The following is a 22,025-nucleotide window of genomic DNA, read 5'->3' as shown; positions in this document are numbered from 1 at the left end:
GTTAACTAGGGTATTATTTTAACACCTGATAGCTAATGAACTGATAGAATTGGTTACCCTATGCCTATTCAAAAGCATGGATTACAAAGTTTTCGGATGTCAAAGCATTGGTTTCTATGGCAGCTGTTAGCTGTTAAATCAGAAGTAAATGATTTTACAAACTGCCAATTAATAAAGGAATGCTTTGTTATGCAATATTTGTTTCTTGCTCTGGTGGTCTACCATTGTTTTCCTGGCACTAATCTAGCAAGTCCGGGTCCTTGGACCAGGGTAATTTTCAATCCTTTTAGGGTATGTCTACACTGCCCTTGTTACAGTGCGGCCGTGGAAGCACTGTGACATGGGAGGTGTAGTCACGCTTTATCGCCGGGGGAGAGCTCTCCCGGATAAAAAGTAACTACCCTGAATGAGGGGTGGTAGCTTTATCGCCAGGAGCCCCGTAAAGAGCGGTCTATACTGGTGCTTTTCAGCGCTAAAATTTTTGTTGCTCAGGGGTGTGTTTTTTCACACCCCTGAACGACTAAGGTTTTAGCGCTGAAAGTGGCAGTGTAGACCTTAGTTGAGGTTTTTTTCCCTTTTCCCCTTATGCCATTGCAAAACAATATTTTTTTCACTTTCTACGCATATAAGTGAAGATAAAACAACAACATAACTGGGCCAAAGTAGTTACTGGTGTAACTTCACTGACCTTAATGAAGCAATGAATTTGGCCCTCCAAGTTTTAGGTTGCCACATTCTGGTGGGGAAAAAACAATAACCAACAAAAATAATAATAATAAGTTCCCACAAGGATTTATTATTTCATTTGTGAACAAATGGTATCTGTAAAAGTTCATCTGATTAAAGAGATTACCATAACCAGTACAAAGATCATTTTTCTATAAGTCTTCCACCTTGTTGACAAAGCCTGCAGTATAGTAATTCAGAAGCGGGAGTCAGATCACAGTTTCTAAGCCTGTTATGAGGATGGCTGCATGCCCAGATGGGAGGAGGGTTCGAACCAATGTTCTTGCTGCTGTCACTGCTACAGCACTCACTCACTCTCACTGCGTGACCTATACAGCGGACTGACAACTGACACAGGGGGCAGACACTAGGTTGTATCTTCCTGGCCATTAGATTTTATGCTGACAGGATCATTACAGAGGAACAAGGAAGTGATTTCATGCTGAAAGTCTGAAGCAAAGGAGCTAGCCAAGCTAGATCTTTTGTGCTTCCTTTGTCCACGCTGTGGGTTAAGAAGAGGCCCCTTCAAAGGACAAAAACCTCTGCCTTTTAATTAAAAAAAAAAAAAGAAAAGAAAGAAAGTTCTTTGGTTGCTTTCACACTGCTGCTTTGTGGTAAATAGAGAGAATGCAGAAGGCCTTTTGTACCAAACATTTAAGTTTCCAAATGTTTAAATATTGATTCAACGTATGTTATACCAAAGACATTAAAAAGTTTCTAAACAATTTCCCCAAGCCTTAATTTCCTTCCCTCCCTGAAAAAAAATCCTCAGGTCCTTAATCTTCACTTGAATTGTCAAATTCCTCCCAGTCTGACACACTCATAACCTCAGAGGCAAAGTCTGGGTGATGCTGTAGTCGGTCTGGGTTCCATTCTGGAGTCCACCTCTCTGTGTCCATTAGAATAGCCCTAGGCAGAGTGAGGACACAGGCAGCCATCCCAGAAATATCATCCTCCAACTGGGGACCTTCCTCCCAGCAGTCTCTCTCAGCTTCATAAATATGGACATAGTCCATCCGGATCCCTCGATTGTGGGATCTGCCCCCCAAGACATAGATTCTATTGGCTAAGACAGCAATACCTGGCTCTCCATGCCCTGCAGGTAGAGGGCATACATTTGCCCATTGATCAGTACTTGTGTTGTAGCAGGCAACCTGTAAGAATATAAAGAAATAAAAGACACAAGGCAACTTATTCCTTTAAAAAACATTAAAAATTTCTACATGTAATGGGTGTCTGCCATAGTGTACAATATTATTATTACATAGTTGTACAATATTATGACACAATGGGTATTATGAGTAAACGTCAAAGATAAATCCCAACATTGCTAACTTTTTCACTACTGATTCATTTTAGTAGAAATATCTAACAAATGTGTTTCTCACAATTCTATGCCACCACAAATGCTAAAACTCAATTGCTCCCAATCAAGTGCTAACACCTCCACCTTCCTCAAGACACTGTTTCTGAAACAGTTATGCATTGATAGTACCAACGCACTTGACATATCAAAAAATCAAAGTGTGGGGATAGTGTAAAATAAATTGAATTAAAATCAAAACTATTGGATGATAATTGACTTAATTTCATGTTATTCGTTTAAAAATATAACAATTATTTTAGTTTGAATTAAGCTGCTGCAGAGTTTCTAGTCTGCCACACCACAGTGCTACAGAATTCAGATTTGCCTAGCTGGAAAATACCCAGAGCGCTTAGTTGCTATTGCCAAGGCACTGCCCAGTTGAATGTCCACCACCGATTTTTTTTAAATTAAAAGAAGCCAAAAGGACTAAATCCTTGGCTACACTTGCGAGTTACAGCGCTGTAAAGGCTCCCCCAGCGCTGTAACTCACTCCCCGTCCACACTGGCAAGGCATTTGCAGCGCTGCATGTACTCCACGTCCCCGAGAGGAATAGCGTGTATTGCGCTGCCGATGCAGCGCTGCGGCGCCAGTGTGGCCGCCCTATGCACTGTGACTGGCCTCCAGAAGTATTCGGCAGTATCCCACAATGCCTGTTCTAGCCACTCTGGTCATCAGTTCAAACTCTACTGCCCTGGCCTCAGGTAACCAACCATGTGATCCACCCTTTACATTTCCCGGGAATTTTAAAAATCCCCTTCCTGTTTGCTCAGCCCGGCGTGGTGTGGAGTGCTATCAGCGAATCTTTCCAGGTGACCATGCCTCCACGCGCCAAGCGAGCCCCAGCATGGAGCAATGGCGAGTTGCTGGACCTCATCAGTGTTTGGGGGGGAGGAAGCTGTACAGTCCCAGCTGCGCTCCAGCCGTAGGAATTACGATACCTTCGGGAAGGTATCAAAGGACATGATGGAAAGGGGCCATGACCGGGACGCCCTGCAGTGCAGGATTAAAGTGAAGGAGCTGCGGAGTGCCTACCGCAAAGCCCGCAACGCAAACGGCCGCTCGGGTGCTCCCCCCGCGACCTGCCGATTCTACAAAGAGCTGGATGCGATACTAGGGGTTAACCCCACCTCCACTCCGAGCACCACCATGGACACTTCAGAGCCGGTGGGGGAGGGGAGGGAGGAGGAGGAAGAGGAGGAAAACGGGAGTGATGGTGGTGGGCCGGATGGAGACACCCTGGAATCCCTGAAGCCATGCAGCCAGGAGCTCTTCTCGAGCCAGGAGGAAGGTAGCCAGTCGCAGCGGCCGGTACCTGGTGGAGGACAAACAGAAGAGCAGGTTCCGGGTAAGCGGGTTTTTTTTTCGGGAAGGAATTTTTTCGGTGCGGGCTCTTTGGGAGAGGAGGGTTAGGCATGCATGCCTAGATGCGGAATAGTGCATTGATGTGGTTTATCACATCGCGGTAATCGGCCTCGGTAATCTCCTCGAATGTTCATCCAGAACGTGTGCAATGCGCTTGCGCAGGTTTATCGGGAGAGCCACCGTAGTCCTTGTCCCAGCCAGGCTAACGTGTCCGCGCCACTGTGCCGCGAGGGGAAGGGGGACCATTGCTGCACACAGGCAAGCTGCATATGGGCCAGGGCGGAAGCTGCATTGCAGTAGAAGACCCTCCCTTGCTTCCCAGGTCACCCTCAGCAGCGAGATATCGTCCAGGACGAACTCCTGTGGAAAATGTTGGGACAGTGTTCAGTGTAGGTGCCCCCTGAAGCTGTTGGCTCTCCCCAAGGCACAGAAACCCAGAGGACAGTGCAGCCCTGAAACAATCAGTCCCCCTTACTCACCATTTTGAGGCTCCCGTGGGATGTGTGCGCTCTGTTTCGGACGGGAAAAATTATACTATTGTGTAGACCCCGTGTGTTTTCTACTCCTTAAGTGCGGGGGGAATCATTACTCTGTTTGGTATAAACAATGCTGCCTCTGTTAAACATTGCATTTTGCCTATACAGCTGCATCAACGTTGAGACCTCAGCCGTCCCTCTTATCGCCTGCTCAGAGACTGCAAAGACTCAGGAAGAGACCGCGAAAAAGCAAAGAAGACATGCTGCAAGAAGTGATGCGGCAATCTATTAAAGAGAATGAGAAAGCACAGAACTGGAGGGAGAGAGAAAGCAGGATCCGCCAGGAAAACGCAGCGCACCGACGGCAAAGCACGCGCACCGGCAGCAAAGCACCGATAGGCTCATAAGCATCCTGGAACGCCAAGCAGACGCTATCCAGGAGCTCGTAGCCATGCAGAAAGAGGAGCAGTACCGCAAACGCAAACGCCACCCCCCTCTACAGCCCTTGTCCCAAAACTCTTTCCGTTGTGCCCCACTGTCACCTCCAACCCACTTTCCCCAACTTCCGTGTTCTTCACGCCACCCGCTGCCTCCAACACCAGTATCTTCACCACCCATTCCTGAAAACCACGACCCTTACCCTCTGCACTCAACCCCCATCACCATGCAGTATAGCTGTCCTGAAGTGCAGCACTCACTGCACAGCACACCAGACAGGACATACGCGAATCTGTGATTGTACTGTTCCCCACTCCACCCCCTTGTTTCTTTTCAATAAATGGATTCTTTGGCTTTGAAAACATTCTTTATTATTGCATAAAGTAAAAGACTCCTTAGCCCAGGAATTAAACAGGCACTGCAAGTCTGCTTGTCTGCTAAGCAGACACTGATTCCTAAAGATTGGAACTACTGCACTTCACTCCCGTGCAGGGCACCAGATATCACTGCTGGTTTTCAGCCTCAAATTGCTCCCTCAAGGCATCCCAAATCCTTGCAGCCCCGCGCTGGGCCCCTGTAATAGCCCTGCTCTCTGGCTGTGCAAATTCAGCCTCCAGGTGTTGAACCTCGGAGGTCCATGCCTGAGTGAAGCTTTCACCCTTCCCTTCACAAATATTATGGAGGGCACAGCACGCGGATATAACCGTGGAGATGCTGTTTTCAGCCAAGTCCAGCTTCCCATACAGAGATCGCCAGCGGCCCTTTAAACGGCCAAAGGCACACTCCACAGTCATTCGGCACCGGCTCAGCCTGTAGTTGAACCATTCCTTGCTGCTGTCAAGGCTCCCTGTGTAGGGTTTCATGAGCCATGGCATTAACGGGTAAGCGGGATCTCCAAGGATCACAATGGGCATTTCGACTTCCCCTACCGTGATCTTCCGCTCTGGGAAAAAAGTCCCGGCCTGCATCTTCCTGAACAGCCAAGTGTTCCAAAAGATGCGTGTGTCATGCACCTTTCCGGGCCAGCCTGTGTTAATGTCAATGAAATGCCCACGGTGATCCACAAGCGCCTGGAGAACCATAGAGAAATACCCCTTCCGATTAACGTACTTGGATCCTAGGTGGGGTGGTGCCAGAATAGGAATGTGCGTCCCATCTATCGCCCCTCCACAGTTAGGGAACCCCATTTGTGCAAAGCCATCCACTATTTCCTGCACATTACCCAGAGTCACGGTTCTTCTGAGTAGGATGCGATTAATGGCCTTGCAAACTTGCATCAACACGATTCCAACGGTCGACTTTCCCACTCCAAACTGGTTTGCGACTGACCGGTAGCTGTCTGGAGTTGCCAGCTTCCAGATTGCAATAGCCACCCGCTTCTCCACTGGCAGAGCAGCTCTCAATCTCGTGTCCTTGCGCCGCAGGGTGGGGGCGAGCTCGTCACACAGTCCCATGAAAGTGGCTTTTCTCATCCGAAAGTTCTGCAGCCACTGCTCGTCATCCCACACTTCCATGACGATGTGATCCCACCACTCGGTGCTTGTTTCCCGAGCCCAGAAGCGGTGTTCCACGGTGCTGAGCATGTCCGTGAATGCCACAAGCAATTTCGTGTCGTACGCATTATGCGGCTCGATAGCATCGTCGGACTCCTCACCCTCACTCTCACTGTCACTTTGGATCTTAAGGAATAGTTCGACAGCCAAACGTGACGTGCTGGCGAGACTCGTCAGCATACGCCTCAGCAGTTCGGACTCCATTTCCCGCAGACAGATCGCGCTGCACAGAAACCGTTGAAAGATGGCACCAAAGGTGGACGGAAACAAAGGGATTTCTGGGATGCGAAGCGATGCATCACGGGGCATTGGGACAGGACCCAGAATCCCCCACACCCACACCCCCTTCCCACAACCCACAGCGCCAGAATGGGAAAAGGTGCTCTGTGGGATAGCTGACCATAATGCACCGCTCCCAATAGCGCTGCAATTGCCGCAAATGTGGCCACGACAGTGCGCTGGGCAGCTGTCAGTGTGGACAGACTGCAGCGCTTTCCCTACTCAGCTGCACGAAGTCAGGTTTAATTCACAGCGCTGTACATCTGCAAGTGTAGCCAAGGCCTAAGAGTTTTAATGTTAGTGGAGTCAAGAGAATGCATGCAGGGGTGGGAGTAATAAGTAAAGCACTGCAATGTTTGTCAGTTAGATGGAGGAGAGGCAGCCCAGTAGTTAGTGTGTGGCTGGTAGTTGTGTGTTTATGGCTCAATGGGAGGAAGGTATGATGTCACAATGTGAGTGTCATGTGTCCCGGCAGGAAATAGCCATTACATCATCTCACCTGGTGAACATCTCTCCTATAGCCAGAGTCATTGTTGCTACCTCCAATCACGTACAGCTTTCCCAGAAGTGCAGCCATCCCATGCCAGGCACGTCTGACTGGACCATCAGCTAAGCTGTCCCAGCGATCAGCCCCTGGATCATAACAGTGTAGTTCCTTCAAATAATCATCTCCTCTCCTCCCACATGTAATATACATCTTTCCATCCAATGCTGCTCCAGCATGTGCGTACACCTACACCATCACAAAAAAAGGCAAAGAGGGGAATGACAGGTTTCATTTTTTGTGTTTCCTCCAGCTTCAAGCACAGTAAGTAAGTATGGAATATAAATCTCCTGGCAATACATGACATCAGAGATGGTGTCTTCCTCTGATTACTTAGAAGCCAACATTTGGAAGGATTCTATGTACGCTATTATTCCATAGGTGTGAGGATCAGTCCTTGAACTGAAATTAAGTACAATTGCTCCTGAATTAGCACCTCTTCAATACCATTGCTTTCCTCCCTTGCCTTTTTTGAAGCCCTGTGTAGAAATTAAGTCTTACAGAAGTTTTAGCAGTGTTATCAGAAAGGCAGAATAGCCTAGTGGATAGAACTTGAGCAAGTCATAAGACCTGGGTTCTATTCCCAAACTGATTTGTTATTTGTGACCTCAGACAAGTCATTTCACTTCTCTGTGTCTCCATTCCCCATCTGTAAAATGGGAATAATACTTACGTGTTTGTAAAGTGACTTGAGGTTTTCAGATAAGAAGCATTGTGAAGTGGTTTTATTTTGTATTGTTAACCTGCTACAAAACTTAAGTTATAGTAGGATTCAGCATAATTTCTTGAAAAGGTTAATTAGAATTTTACTTCTCTTTCCTAGCCAAAATGGTCATCAAGAACTTTTGCATGAAGTTTTTATTTATGTCCTCCTTGTTTTGTGACAGTCTGTTAGAGACCTAAAAATAGCACTTCTTGGCTGGTTAAATAGAAAACTTAGAAGGATAAATACTATGTAAGCGGCTGTTCAGTGTCTTACCTCAAAAGAGCGCAGTGGTCTCAATTTAGTTCACCGAGAGCTGATGGCCACATCACATAAACCTCCACCACCGGCACCCTTGTTTGATGGTCACATCACATAAACCTCCACCACTGGCACCTTTGCGTGCAGTCTCAGAACAGTGGCCAAGGACTGAATGGGCCATAGAGACTGACTTACCCTATCACCCTAGAGGTGCTCCCTTCAGATCAGGGCTGAGATGGGGGAAGCTTGCACTACTGCTGCCCAAGCTGTATCCATTCTGGGAATAAACAGAGGCCTTCATTCTCCAAGGCTATGAATCAGGCAACTTTCACCAGCATGAAATTAAATGTTAAATTTTTTTGTAAACAATAATAAAGTTAACATTTACAGGGGGAAACTAGTAAGAAAACAGGAAGACGAGCACCTAATTTCAATGGGAGGTCATACGTACATTGTCCCTGGTACTCGTACACTTAGGGATTTTTTCCCTCTCTGCCCATACCAGTTTTGGGCTTGATCCTGAGACATATAGAGCACCTGCAACTCTGACTAAAACTGATGGGACTTGCAGGTGCTCAGTACCTCTCTGGATCAGACCCTACATTATTTAGGAACTACTTTTCTTTGGAAAGTATAATACAAACTTCCAACTTCTATGGAGCTGCCACTTCAGAACATACCTCTCAACCATTCTCACAAAGAGGTATACTGGCTTAATATTACACCCAAACTAACCTCTGTCATGCACATAGGACGTTTACCTTGAATGTGTGCAAATGCAAAATTAATGTCTCAATCTGATTTAATTTTTAAGGCCTAGTATTTTATATCAGTTAGAGAGAACATACCCATGACAAAGAAGCAGATCCAGTGATATTTTAAGCATCCTTCTTACTATTTTTTGTCCCATACACAGAAGCAACTGACAGCCACCAGAATTTTTGCAGATTGAGAGGTATGCTTGAGAAAAGTAGCAAAAAGCATTTAGGAAAGATGAAGGCAAATACTAAGGGAGCTTATTAGCGTTTCCTGGCATGTGCATTCCTTACCTCCTTCCTCAGCGGTGCCATGTATTCCCACGTGTTGGTTTTTGGATCATACCTCTCTACCTCCCTTAGGTCTTCATGATAGTCTCGCCCTGCGACAGCATATATATATTTGTCCACAACACAGACACAGAGGTCAGCATGCTCTTGCTGCAGGGACTGGATCTGGAACCATTTGTTGTGTCGTGGGTCGTACCTTGCAAAGGAATATGACCAAACTGGGTTACCAACACAAATCCACCACAGAGTACTGAGACATGGACACGGTCATTGCTGGAACATGGGTTAGCACCACATAGATCTAGACCAGTGCCTTCTCTTTGGCCCAAATTCAGCTTCTCTGTAAGTAGGTGCAATTCACTAGAGTGAAATTTGGCCATTCATATCAAAATATATTTATCAGCTAAGTTTTTATTCTATTTTGAAGGAGAATGCATTAGCAAATATAATCATGTTGTACACGTCTACTGTTTCCAGTATCCTTTGCACCACTGCCAGTCTACATACCATCAACCTTGTTAGTTTGCAATGATTCCACAATGTAAAAATTGGCTAATAATAGCACAAAGATTGTACCTGGGAATTCGAGAGGCCAGGAAGGGCATGAACATTTGGAGCTTCTTTGATTTGTTCCGGTATCTGCTGGTAAGAAGGTACTTGGACACTCTGCACCTCATATTCCTCATAGTAGTATGAATATAATGTAATTATGACATAATTATGATGCACCTTGTACAGAATGTGTCATGTGAGGGCTCATTGGAAAAGTTATGATTTGCTGAATTCGATTATCCTATTTGTAGTCATGTATCATTTTTGTATCTGGAGTTATGAATATTGACTATGTATCTGTATTTCAAATGTGGTTACACCTGGGTGACATCCACTAGGCAAGATGCTTCCAGTCTAGACAGCTGATTGTGAAGGGCCTATTCAAGGTAATGGTCCATTAAGGAAAACAACAGGCTTTGGGAGAAGCTTATCCTGCACCTGGTGAGCCTTCCCAAAAATGCTTCAGACAGCCTACGGATAAGGGCTGCTATGACTCAGCAAGGCATGCAAGGGCATATGACCAGACCACATGATAATGAACTCCATTTTGGTACCTGTATTTTTCCACAAACTGGGCCGGGAATTTAGCTTGGAACAAAGAGTTTCTACCATATGGAAAGGCTATAAAAGATGGGGAGTGACATCACTTCTGGGCCTCACTCCCTACACAAGAGCACACCTGACAAACAAAGATTAAAATGGGAGAAGTACTGGTCCCAGGTTAAAGGGATTTCTAGCTTGTGTATGGCAACTTGCTGGACTACTTGTATATTGCTGATTCAAATCCTATCTAATATATTGGGCTTAGTTTGTGTTTTTGTTTAATTTCCTAGGTAACCAGCTTTAATTTGTTTGTTATCACTTAAAATCTATCTTTCTGTAGTTAATAAACTTGTTTTATGTTTTATCATAACCAGTGGGTTTCTGAGTGAAGTGTTTGGGAAAATCTCAGCTTGGTTAACACAGGGTTGTTGCATATCTTTCCCACAGCAAGGGTGGAGTGAACTCTATTAAATGAGCTTGCACTATACAGATCCCCATGCAGTGCAAGACAATATAATTCTGGGTTTATACTCCAGTAGGAGTGAAAGGCTGGGGAGCTGAGAAATTGGCTGGTGCTTATATAATTGATCCTTGAGTAGCTTAGGTAAAGCGCTCAGGTAACTCAGTTGGGTGTGTGGCAATTGTGTTGGGTGATAACAGTCCCTGGAGAGGCTGGCTGCATATCAGCAGAGCAATGTGAGAAAGGCCAACCTAGTTGAATTGTTAGGGGGCACAGAGGTTCCAATGGCTTCAAGACTGCACCCCGGGGGGATGACAATCCATCACAGGTACTTCAACCTTTTCAACTTTAGCTTTCACCTCCAAATATCAATTCCAGATAAAATATGGAAATCTTAATTACAGGAGCAGCCTGAATGCAATCGCAGGAACTTAAATTCATCTTGCATGTGACAAACATAAGAACAACTGGACTAAAACCTATAAAAATCACTAGTTTGCAGACAAAAGGATGTTGTCAGACACAGGGCTTGTAATACACCTGTTTAACCAGGTAATGGGCATTAAAATCTAGAAAAAAGCCTGATCTCAATGGAACTTAAAAAAAAACCCCAAACTGTTACCAGGCTCAACTGTAATTTTTTAACTTAAAATTTAAGACTTTTTTACATCATTATTTAGTTGTGATTCAATCTTGGGAAGTAGCAGGATGCTCATTAATGGCATTACACACACCAATTCAAAATAATCAACCGATGGTACAATTGTGTTTGAAGTGTCTCATAGCTGTGCTCCTTAAATCACTTGCCTTTTATATCAGATTTGCATATACTACAACTTTGAATTTTTGATTATCCTAATTCACTGCTGCAGACCATCATTCTGACATTTCCCCTCTGTCTAAGAAGGGAGGAAGAGTTCTCTCTTCAGAAACAGTTAACGAGCTTCCATTCCTGCCCTATTCAGGCAAACACATAAGACTTCATACTTACATACAGTAGTACATCTGACTTCAAAGTGCTATACAAACATTAACCTAATTAAGCCTCACAACAACCCTACAGGGTGGTAAATATTATTCCCATTTTACAGATGAGAGAAGGTAAGAAAATCAACAGAGGGAGTTTGTGTCAGAGCCAAGATCAGCACACAGGAGTTCCTGGCTCCCAGTCCCGTGCTCAGAACTCAAGAACATTTTACAACAACTCAACAGAGCTGTTGTGGAACGTTGCTACGTTTGCTTTTCCCCTTGTGGTTGATTAGCAAATGAAGCATGCACAAACAGAAAGCTTCCTCCTTTAGAATCAGGTTGGTCTTCCTTAGTCCTTGCAGTTTCTTTCAATGAGATCTCAGTACAATTCCCAACTTTTCTGGCCAGCTATCATGTGCACTGCAAAAGTGACTGCCCGACTCAGGGAATAGTAATTGGCTGGTAAAAAATAATGGTGGCAGAAGTAGTCTCCTCTTACCTCCAACACCTGGACTCTGCTCGAAAACCTCGTACGTTGTTATCTCCCCCAATCAAGTATACAAAGTTGTTGAAAACAGCGATTCCTTGGTTGGACATTCTGGGGGCTAATGCAGCAGTAAAGTGCCTCCACTCTCCCAATAGGGGGTTCAAGTACTTCGCTTGGTCGCTGAGGGCTGTGGATGGAGTAGAATGCATCCCTCCAAAGCCCACTACACAGTGGAACTCTGATCTCACCTGTGTCTGTGAGCTTTGAAGCATGGGCTGAAGACATTCGTTCTTGTGGTACATTAGTGCATCAGCTACAGTCTCTCTTAATGGACATGGGCTTAATTTGTCATGGAGCCTTTGCAGGATCTGGAGCTCCATCAGGGGGAAGCGGACTGTTTCCAGTAGCTTAGGAGGCTCCATCAGTGAGACCTGATCTGTCTCTACCTCTTCTAGGGTGTAATGGTACAGAAGCGCCCCTTCATAAACCTCATTCTCACAGTTGACCTCCAAGAGGTTGCTGCTCAGTAGGGAGTAGACCTTCTCCAGGGGTAGCTGGCGGTATATCTCGGTCTTTGAGAAAGCTACAAAGTTCTTGAGAATGTAGGAGTCCAGCTGCTCACTCAACTGATTCAAGTCAAAGAGGTCAGCTAATTTGTATACATCCAGGATGTTCTCTTCATCCACCCAGGACATGAGAAAATCACAACAGAACTTAATGACTTCTGGAATCTACAAGAAACAAAGAAGATTGTTTATTTCAGTAAAAAAAAAAAAATCTTGTTTTACACTGGAGAGACCAGATTCGTAAGAGTATGGGAGACCCAAGCTGAGGAAGTTGTAATAAATTGCAGGGAACACCTGTCACCAAGAAGGCTGACAGTTGTCTCTGGCTGTTATCAGTACTGGCTGGAAATAAAAACTGATAGATTAATTGAGTACTGTTGACCATGGCTTTCACCAAAGATGACGTGAATATAATCCAATGTGGGTTTGTAGATTAACAGAATATAGTTCTTCTGTTTCCAGACAGATTAACCGGTATGCAAAAGGCACAACAGGATAGTAAATTGAGCTGTATCATTCAAATGCAGAAAAAACCTTTTGCAAGGAAATCTAATGTATTTTACATAGTTTACTGAGTACAGTATGACATTGCTTCTGGACACCAGGAGATAGCAGAAAAGTTCTTTGCTATACATGACGAACTTCTGTTGACTCCACAAAGGTTAATAAGAGTAAATGTCTAGTGAGTATGTAATCTAATACCACAGCATGTATAGTGTGGGAAATAAAAGAAGCAAAAACTGTCTTGATGGCAAAACAAGAGCCACTGTAATTGTAGCAACTGGGATCACAGTTCCACCCATAGTGGGTCTGTGAATCAGCCTTTATACTGCAGATGAGAGCCTGAGAGGCTGCAGCACCAATACAGTTTCAGAAGAAGGAAGTTAGGCCCTTTAATGTAGATCATAATGTAGGAACTCTTAACAGAATCTCCCTTGAGGAGTCACTAAGCAGGTAAGGGGTTACTGAGCACATCAGGGAAGTCAACCACTATAAAAGAGTCACACACTGGATAAAATGGTGAAAAATTATAAATAAACACATAAAACTACTTATATAAACAACACATCCATCCAAACCCAGTTTATACACATCTGTAGCTATTTACAAAGCCCTGGCCTACACTACAAACTTATGTTGTGGTATAACTACGTCACTCAGGAGTGTGGAAAATCCACATGCCTGAGCATCATACCTAACCCCCAGTGTAGACGGTGCTATGTCAACGGGAGGGCGGGTGGAGTAGCGTCTTCACTAAGTGCTGCAGCTGTACCACTGCAAGTGCAGACAAGCCCTTACTCCACAGTTTAGAGCACTCAGAAAAAAGTCATAGTCAAATCCATATATGTAGACAGAAACGCCCCTGCCCTTTACTCCTCCTCTATTGTGTTTGTTCATCTCTTCAACCTCTCCCATTTATTCCCGAGTGTCCCCATTCCTTATTGGTCCCATTCTTCCCTGTGTCTTCTTGCTCCATCTCCCAATCCCTCACCTGAAGTTGGCAGGCGGCAGTTAGCGTTTCTTGCACATTGTTCAGGCTGAGTTCCAGTTCAGAGGTGTATATGAAGTTCAGGATTTTACACATAGCATTGAAGGAGACTCCATGAATACGAATCTCTTCCTGTTCCATCTCTCTTAGACCACCAGCAAACATTCCTCTGTAGAAAGAAAAAGGTACACGCTACACTGGAGATGTACCAAAGCTATGTACAGTTCAACCCAGCTTAGCCATATTGTTCTGGGGACATCCAAAACACTCAGTCAGATGGCTAACTGGACAGATAGCTTTGCAAAGCCTCCATGCCTTTTCCCAAATCCAGTACTCCAGGAAATATGCTGGGCTATACAGTTTTGGTACTGGAAACCCAGAACACAGCCTTTTCAGAATGCAGTAAAGAGACACCACCTAGCTGGCTCTGAAAATCCAGAAGGCATAGTTAAGCTTTGGTTAAGCAGTGCTTATCTGTACACATATTCTCCCTGTGCATCCTTGCATTAGTTTAACCTATAAATTGCTTCCCCATTAAGCACTGGGAGCCCTGTAAAACATAAAACCCTCCCTCATTGAAATAATTAAAATAAATAATTAAATACATTAAGTAAAAGCAAACAAGAAGGCATAAAGACTCCTGCATCCCCCACTGGGATCATTGTCTTTAAAGATTTTAGTGTTCATGTTATAAGCCCTTGTTTTTAAAGAAGTTTAAAATAGCCATTGAAGTGTGCTAGCCTAGCAACAGTGCTTTATTGCTACAAAGGACCCATTGATTCAGATGCCATTGTGTTCTCTTCCAGAAAGGGCTGGGGTGATAGAGAAGTGAATGCACTCAGTTCGAAGGTGAACAAGCCCATTAAATGTCTACATTGCAGGTCTGACAGACTCTGAAACATGTTTAAGCCCAATTCCCCCTACCATCCACACAAAGCCCTCAGGCATGTGCCTATATGAGGGGAGGGATAGCTCAGTGGTTTGAGCATTGGCTGCTAAACCCAGGGTTGTGAGTTCAATCCTTGAGGGGGCCATCTAGGGCAAAATCAGTACTTGGTCCTGCTAGTGAAGGCAGGGGGCTGGACTCTATGACCTTTCGGGGTCCCTTCCAGCTCTATGAGATAGAACTATCTCCATATATATATATATATATATATATATATATATATATATGTTCTCAGCACATGTGTTTGATGGCGAATACAGGTATAAGCTTTTGTCTCACTGTATCACACATCTCTGCCCTCCCTCTTTGTGGCAAAGACACAGCTAAGGGTTCATGTGGCTAGGTTCATATTGAGATAGTCCATCAATGCTACCCCACAATTCCCGGGGCCTGTGTGTTCTGGCCTTTCTAATTCCCAAGCTCCTACTCACCTCCCATGCACCATAAGCAACCCCAACTTCCAGAAATCAGAACATCAGAAATCTGTCAATGCGGTGACTGTGTGGACAAGGCATGGGGCATTCATACATTGCAGTGTGCACGCTCATAAGCAAGCTTGACAAGCAGAGCTCTGCAGGCATGGATGGCTGGACACAGTTACACTATGCAGTGCAGACATACCCTTAGCTGCTAGGAAGGGAAAGGAGTGCTTCACGTCATTCAACTGCAACCTACCCCAAAGCAGTGTCGATGGGGTCCTAAGGAAGTCCCATGCAATCCTTGTCTAGAAAGATGATGGCTGTTACATCAGGCTTTGAGGGTTGAAGAAGTAGGAGTTGTTTGAAGTAGACAGAATCTTCAAGTGCACCATCAGGAATGCAAAGAAACCAATTTGCTCTAAACGTGCTCAGAGCTGAAATCTGGGAGTGTGTTTTGGATCAGTGTGGTATTACTCCAAATAAGACTGGTTAAAAAGAATGGCTTGTCCCACTTTTGGGTGCCACTCACTAGAACTAATGTGGTTTTGGAACTGAAAAGTTGCAGGATATTAAATCTATGATGCGAGACGTGACTTTTCAGTATTTTTAATTTTTAGTGACTAAGGGCTGCTGCAACTCCCCTTAAAATCAATAGAAAGACTCCCATTGACTACATCAGGAGTTGGATTGCCCCTCCCAAGTTACATAAACAGCACTTAGGACCATTACTTCCCACAACATGTTTTATAACTTGCTATGTATTATGAAATTACTGTAATGGGCCAAATCTTGTTGGTGCCAATAGAACTTTTAACAGCTCTGTAGAATGCAGTGTCGTACTTCTAACGAATGGGGCACGTATAAAACAGGCACCACTATGTCCTCCAATTACTATGGGTTCTGAGTGAAATGGAGGCACCTGGAAGCAAAACTAAATGTGGAATAATGCGAGATTAGCTTTATTTTTAAAGTCATACAAAAGAAAAATGAACAGAGACAAATTAAATATTTTAAATGCATTCAACTCATCTTAAGGGTCTGATTTTAAATGCACAAGGATAAGGATACTCCAAGATATGGCTGAATTTCTATTTCTTTCATTCCTCCATGGGTAGGCCTCCAGACTGCAATGGGCAGGCATTAAAGTGTTGTGAATAAAGCATGGTATGCCACATGCAACATAGTACAACTTGGGAAAGGACGGGGATTCCGAGGGGAAGAAAGATGGAAGTCCATCCACAATTCAGAATTTCTTTTTTTTTTTTTTTGCTGGTTTGAGTCATATTGAGAAAGATGTTGGTTACAGATTCACAGTGACACTGGACTCACCTGAAATAGTCACATGATGCAGCTAGAAGTATCCGATGAGCTTCAATAGGTTTCCCTTCCACTACCAGGACTACATCAAAAAGGATGCCACTATCTCGGAGAGCTACCAGGCCACTGAGTAAGGACTGGGAGTGTTCTGCACTGCGGTAAGTGTTGCTGGTGCACTGCTGGAGGGAGGGCTCCAGGGGAGTCTTGCATGGCTGAGTCAGCTCCTGATCCTCTGCCATCACAAGCAGAAATGCTCAGTACCTCACAGCCACCAGTTATAGCAAGATGAATTCTGTGAGAATACAAAAATAGCAAATGTTTGTGTTTGCTGATTAACAGCATTTTAACTCTTATCACAGTCAGCAAAACACACCAACCCTTAAGTACAATGGAGAGACCTTAAAACGCGGTTTTACCCGAATGAGATTATTTCGGATTTACACCAAGAGCAGAGTTTGGTGCAAAATGTTGCTTTCATTTACCAAATTCCCAGCTGCACAGTGTTCTTAGATACCTTTGCTGTAACAGAAGCTGCAAATTGAGTCCCCATCTTTAGTTTACCAGGGTACATCAAAGGGCTTGTTTTGTTGTATTTTTTCTTGTCTTTGCCTTTTTACATCAGCTGAGCACATTTCCACAAATGCCTCTTCTTGGCCCAGGGCTAAGGTCCCTACATGCACGGCTAATCAAGGAAAGGAAGGAACTAAGGCGATTGGAGACTGTATTGGCCTTTTACAACTTTGGCTATGAATTTTCAGTGCTGTGAGAGCACGCTTTTGCTGTCAAAATTGGCACTGTTTTTCTAGAAGGTTACCAAAGTGGGAATATAAAGACAACTTTCAGGAAGAATTGAACTTCTAAACAATTCCCAGTCTCTAGAATCAGTGGAACATTTAAAAGGGAGAAATCTCCATGATACAATATTGTCTAAACTACATTACGCTCACAGCTCTACATTTTACTTATATAGTATTTACTGCAAAATTATGCTGAGAAAATGTGAACGCTGCAAATTGGGATGTGCAGGGCTGTGGCGGCCGGAGAAGGAGGTGACTTTCCCCAGCTCCAGGGCTGCAGTTGCCGAGGAGAGATGGCCCTCCTTCCCAGCCTCAGCTCTGTGGCTCGGGTGGCGGGGAGAGACCCCCCTCCATCCCAGCCCCAGCGGGGGAGAGAGGGAACATCCATCGCATTAGAAAGGTAAGACTACGGATATTAAAATATGAGTTGTGTGCTTTTATTTGTAGAACAAAAAAAACTTTAATTATTATTAAGGGTTTTTTTTTTTATATAGCGCTATTATCCAAAGCGCTTTACAATAGTTAGCTAACGGTACAAACAACATTTGGAAAGATCATTAAGTGGTCCGCCGAGACCCGCAGCAATTTTCAAGTGGTCTGCGAAAAAAAAGTTTCAGAACCACTGCTATAGATCATGGGGAAAATCTTGGCTCCACTGAAGTTAATGGCAAAACTCCCACTGAATTTACTAGTGTTTACATTACTATGCAACTTTCCCCTTTTTGAATATATATATATAGAAACAGCAATATATTATTGCAATAGTTCACAAAATGTTTCTCACAGAAACACCATTACGGAGTTACCTTAAAAGTATGAATTTCTTAACAGTGGCTGTTTTACTGAGATGCTTGCCCAATTTTTCTCTCTCATGTGACCTTTCCCCAAATTATAAAATTACTATATGATAGTTTGCACTGTGTTCTTGAGCACTACCTTGTAGGTCACACACTGGGCATTAATGCATAATAATGTAAGTATAAATACAGAAAAAATGCTAAATAAGCAAAAAAGTGTTTCCAAAGCTTTTTTCATAAGGTCTCAGTGTATCTTTAAGAGTTCAACTGTTTCTGCTATTTATTCCTCCTTACAGATCATGCTCACCTGTTGTTTTTAACATTATAATTTTCAAAGCATCTACTTAGGATGTCACATGGAGAAGATTCTGACAGACAGCAGCAGCTGCTGAACTCTGTTAAAAACAAAGTGCTTGTTTTTATACCAATATCTTTCATAAAAAAAAGACGAAAGAATGATACAGAGAAAAGTTTAATTTAGAAAGAACTCTAAAGATTCTGTGAGGCTGCGCAGGTTTTTAAACAATAGCTAATTTAATGCAATGGCTTTCAAATTCTGGTCCACTGAATGATATTTTGTTGGTGTGCAGGAAGCTATCTGGTCAAACGTTGCTTGCTCTCCTCTCCCCTGTGTTTCCAACTGTTAAATCAGATTAAGACAGATAAAAATACATAAATGCTTTCTCAATATTCCTTTTCCATTTAAGTAATTGCTGTATTTGCCACAAAGATATCATATAATTGTGAATGAGAGAGAGGTGTCCAGGAGACATTTAAGTTGTGGCCCACCCCTAAAAAAATTGAGAACCCATGATCTAATGGTTTTACTGTCATATGTGGATTCCCTGGCACCACTGATATCAATTGCATCTGTTATAAAACATTATCTTCCTTCCCAAAGTAATTCCAGGCCCCAAAGATCTATTACAGGCTCTGTACTATCTTTTATGGGTTAGAAGAAATGGAGCTTTCCTGTAACAAAGTGCCTACTCCTTCCAATAACAGGGCAGTTCCAGTTTCCTAATGTCACTCCTAATACCCGTTCCTAATGTCAACCCATAGATTCCTAATTATGAAAAGGATATTCCATGTTACACAAGACTGAACGATAGTTTCCCAGAAATCAATTTGGGTTCCAAACTAATCAATTCATGTCCGTTCTCAGGTCAGGCAAGAAAGACAGATAAAGTCAACTTCCAGTTTTACTCCTGAACTATCCCTTCTAGTTGTTAAAATTATTGCTCTTGTGGGACTGAAGACACCATCCCAATCCCAAGGTACACAGTCCAGATAATGCAGGATAGCATAGTTAACAACCCTATTCCATGACTGCTTTGTCAGGACTTAGTCAGTCTGGCTAAAGAATCTTCTTTGCATTTAGAACAATGGAATCCAGTCTCTGCTCTACCAATAGAGAGCACTACAGGCATCCGAAGAAGTGGGCTGTAGCCCACAAAACCTTATGCTCAAATAAATTTGTTAGTCTCTAAGGTGCCACAAGTACTCCTGTTCTTTTTGCGGATACAGACTAACACAGCTGCTACTCTGAAACAGGTAGGACTGAGATTTGACTTTTCAATGGGATTCCCTTCTATATACTGTGGCTTTGCTTTTCATGGCACCTGAAGGACAACGTTGATTGCTCATTCACCTTTAACCTCTATGCCTTTATCCTATTTGTGGTTGTAAAGGTACTTCTAAAGCTGTGGGAACTGCACTGCAGAAGACTTTATGTTTCCTGCGGTGAATTAAAAGCGTTCTCAGAATCACTAATGTAAATAAGAGAAATGGCTTTAAGTGGTCATTTATTTGATCCTTGTTCCCACAGGCAAGACTAGAGCGAACCAGTACTGCTATTGGCTCCCATCAACGCTTTGAGCACGTCACAACTCCAGAAAAATAAGCAGTTGTGTTACACGCCAGCAGAATGGGGCTGACAAGGAAATATCACAAGGACAGCTGCACACCAATTATTCAGGTCTCGCTTCCTCGCCACAAAACACACCCAGATGGCTCTCCGTGGCAGTCCCTTATCCAGCAAAGGGTGAGTGGGGAAGCACCAGAAGACGTGGGGCTAAAATATCGGGGAGGGGGGGATTCCATGTACTGGACAGCAGGCTTGCGAGTCAGTTACTCCGGTGTCGGGAGGCAGCAAACCGCGGTGGGGGCCCCGTGCAAGGGCGCCCTCGGGGGGGGGGTCTCCCTATCGGTGGGGGCAGGGCGGCAGCTCAGTCAGGGGGTGCTAGTTGTCAGGAGTCCCCCCCACGGCGGGGACCTTGGAGCCAGCCCCCCAGAGCAGTCACCCCCCCTCCTCGAATCCCGCCTGGAAAACCCGGGGAGGGCAGAGGGCGCCCCACCTGGACACAGCCCTGCGGTCACCTACCGGGAGCGGCGACCCCAGCCTCGCGACTGCCCCGCCGCCTTCTTCCAGGTTCATCTTCGCACAACCATAGAGTCAGGCCAGAGCGCCCTTCCCACGTGACTGAACAGAGGGCTACGCCCACAAGCCCTTCTTAAAGGGGCCCTCACCAATTGCCTCTCTTTGGCTGGCTGTGTAGAGATCTGCCTGCTTGTAGGTCTATCTGGACATCTCTCCTGTCTTTCAGATAGACGTCTGGCACATTTGCTCTGGTTAATGCAGTGTCCCAGTTCCATCCAAAAATGCACTTAATCCTAAAAGTGCTGCCAATGCTAATAGGTCAATGGCCAGCAAAAAAAAAAAAAAAAAAATAGGGGGGAGGGATAGCTCAGTGGTTTGAGCATTGGCCTGCTAAACCCAGGGTTGTGAGTTCAATCCTTGAGGGGGCCACTTAGGGATCTGGGGCAAAATCAGTATTTGGTCCTGCTAGTGAAGGCAGGGGGCTGGACTCAATGACCTTTCAAGGTCCCTTCCAGTTCTAGGAGATAGGATATCTCCATTAAAATTAAATTAAAAAAGAGAGAAATTTGGATGACCTCTCCAAAATCAAGCATGATGCAGTGTAAGCACACCTACATGCACCATACCCCACTTCTTTTCCTCCAGAAGAGATTTATTACTGGTAACTTATTTGTAAAGGGAGGAAAAGAATGCAGTGAGTCACAGAAATCTTCCTAGTACAAAACTATCAGTCCCTTGGCTCTGACAAACATTAACTTGCCAGCTGTGTAATGTATTTTATCTTCCTGCTCTATATTTTTCAGAGTATTTTCACTATAAACATATTAGCATGCTGTTGTCCTCCATCCACAGCTTTCATAGCTTCTCCCTGTGTTCTACAAGTGACCAGGTCCACCACATTTTCACAGATAAATGATATGCGTGGCTGCTTATTTCAGAAAATCCACCACTGTGCATTGATGTGCAATTATAGGAGTGGATTTATTGAGACTGAGGTGATCTACATCTCTAAGGGCTTCTCTATATAGGAGGTTTACTACACACTAATTTTAGTTTGTGCGCATTGATTAAAATGACCTTGGTACACACAATGCAATTCTTAAAGCATACTAACTTGCCAGTTAATACATATATAGGTTTCAGAGTAGCAGCCGTGTTAGTCTGTATCCGCAAAAAGAACAGGAGTACTTGTGGCACCTTAGAGACTAACAAATTTATTAGAGCATAAGCTTTCGTGGGCTACAACCCACTTCTTCGGATGCATATAGAGTGAAACATACATTGAGGAGATATATATACACACCCACACAGAGAGCATGAACAGGTGGGAGTTGTCTTAGAGTTGGTAAGACAACTCCCACCTCTTCATGCTCTCTGTGTGGGTGTGTATATATATCTCCTCAATGTATGTTTCACTCTATATGCATCCGAAGAAGTGGGTTGTAGCCCACGAAAGCTTATGCTCTTATAAATTTGTTAGTCTCTAAGGTGCCACAAATACATATATAATTTACTTTGAAAGTTAATTAATTCCTTGTTTGTGTGAAC

At 44.1% G+C, this 22,025-nt stretch overlaps 1 protein-coding gene across 1 annotated transcript; it reads right to left on the bottom strand.

Annotated features, from left to right (window-relative positions):
• Positions 1-772: 772 nt before the first annotated feature.
• Positions 773-20,567, bottom strand: KLHL22 (kelch like family member 22). Its single transcript, XM_065417708.1, has 8 exons — positions 20,481-20,567; positions 18,405-18,492; positions 16,516-16,795; positions 13,825-13,990; positions 11,779-12,497; positions 8,759-8,951; positions 6,701-6,934; positions 773-1,880 (listed from the first exon to the last, which is right to left on the bottom strand). The coding sequence occupies exons 3-8, from the start codon at positions 16,740-16,742 to the stop codon at positions 1,503-1,505; spliced, it is 1,917 nt and encodes a 638-aa protein (XP_065273780.1). The 5' UTR covers positions 16,743-16,795; positions 18,405-18,492; positions 20,481-20,567; the 3' UTR covers positions 773-1,502.
• Between the last annotated feature and the right edge of the window lie 1,458 nt (positions 20,568-22,025).

This window comes from Emys orbicularis, chromosome 16 (assembly GCF_028017835.1).
Source record: "Emys orbicularis isolate rEmyOrb1 chromosome 16, rEmyOrb1.hap1, whole genome shotgun sequence".
Lineage (NCBI taxonomy): Eukaryota > Metazoa > Chordata > Testudines > Emydidae > Emys > Emys orbicularis.
Note: the sequence above shows the minus strand (reverse complement) of the source record. Positions and strands in the feature narration are given on the sequence as shown.

What these genes read in the sequence shown, in the direction of transcription:
- KLHL22 (XM_065417708.1), bottom strand. Translation starts at nt 16,742, where the DNA reads ATGGCAGAGGATCAGGAGCTGACTCAGCCATGCAAGACTCCCCTGGAG. An exon ending in TGGCACCGCTGAGGAAGGAG is followed by an intron (nt 6,935 to 8,758) that starts GTAAGGAATGCA and finishes GTGATGGTGTAG; the next exon opens with GTGTACGCACATGCTGGAGC. An exon ending in ATAGGAGAGATGTTCACCAG is followed by an intron (nt 1,881 to 6,700) that starts GTGAGATGATGT and finishes ATATTCTTACAG; the next exon opens with GTTGCCTGCTACAACACAAG.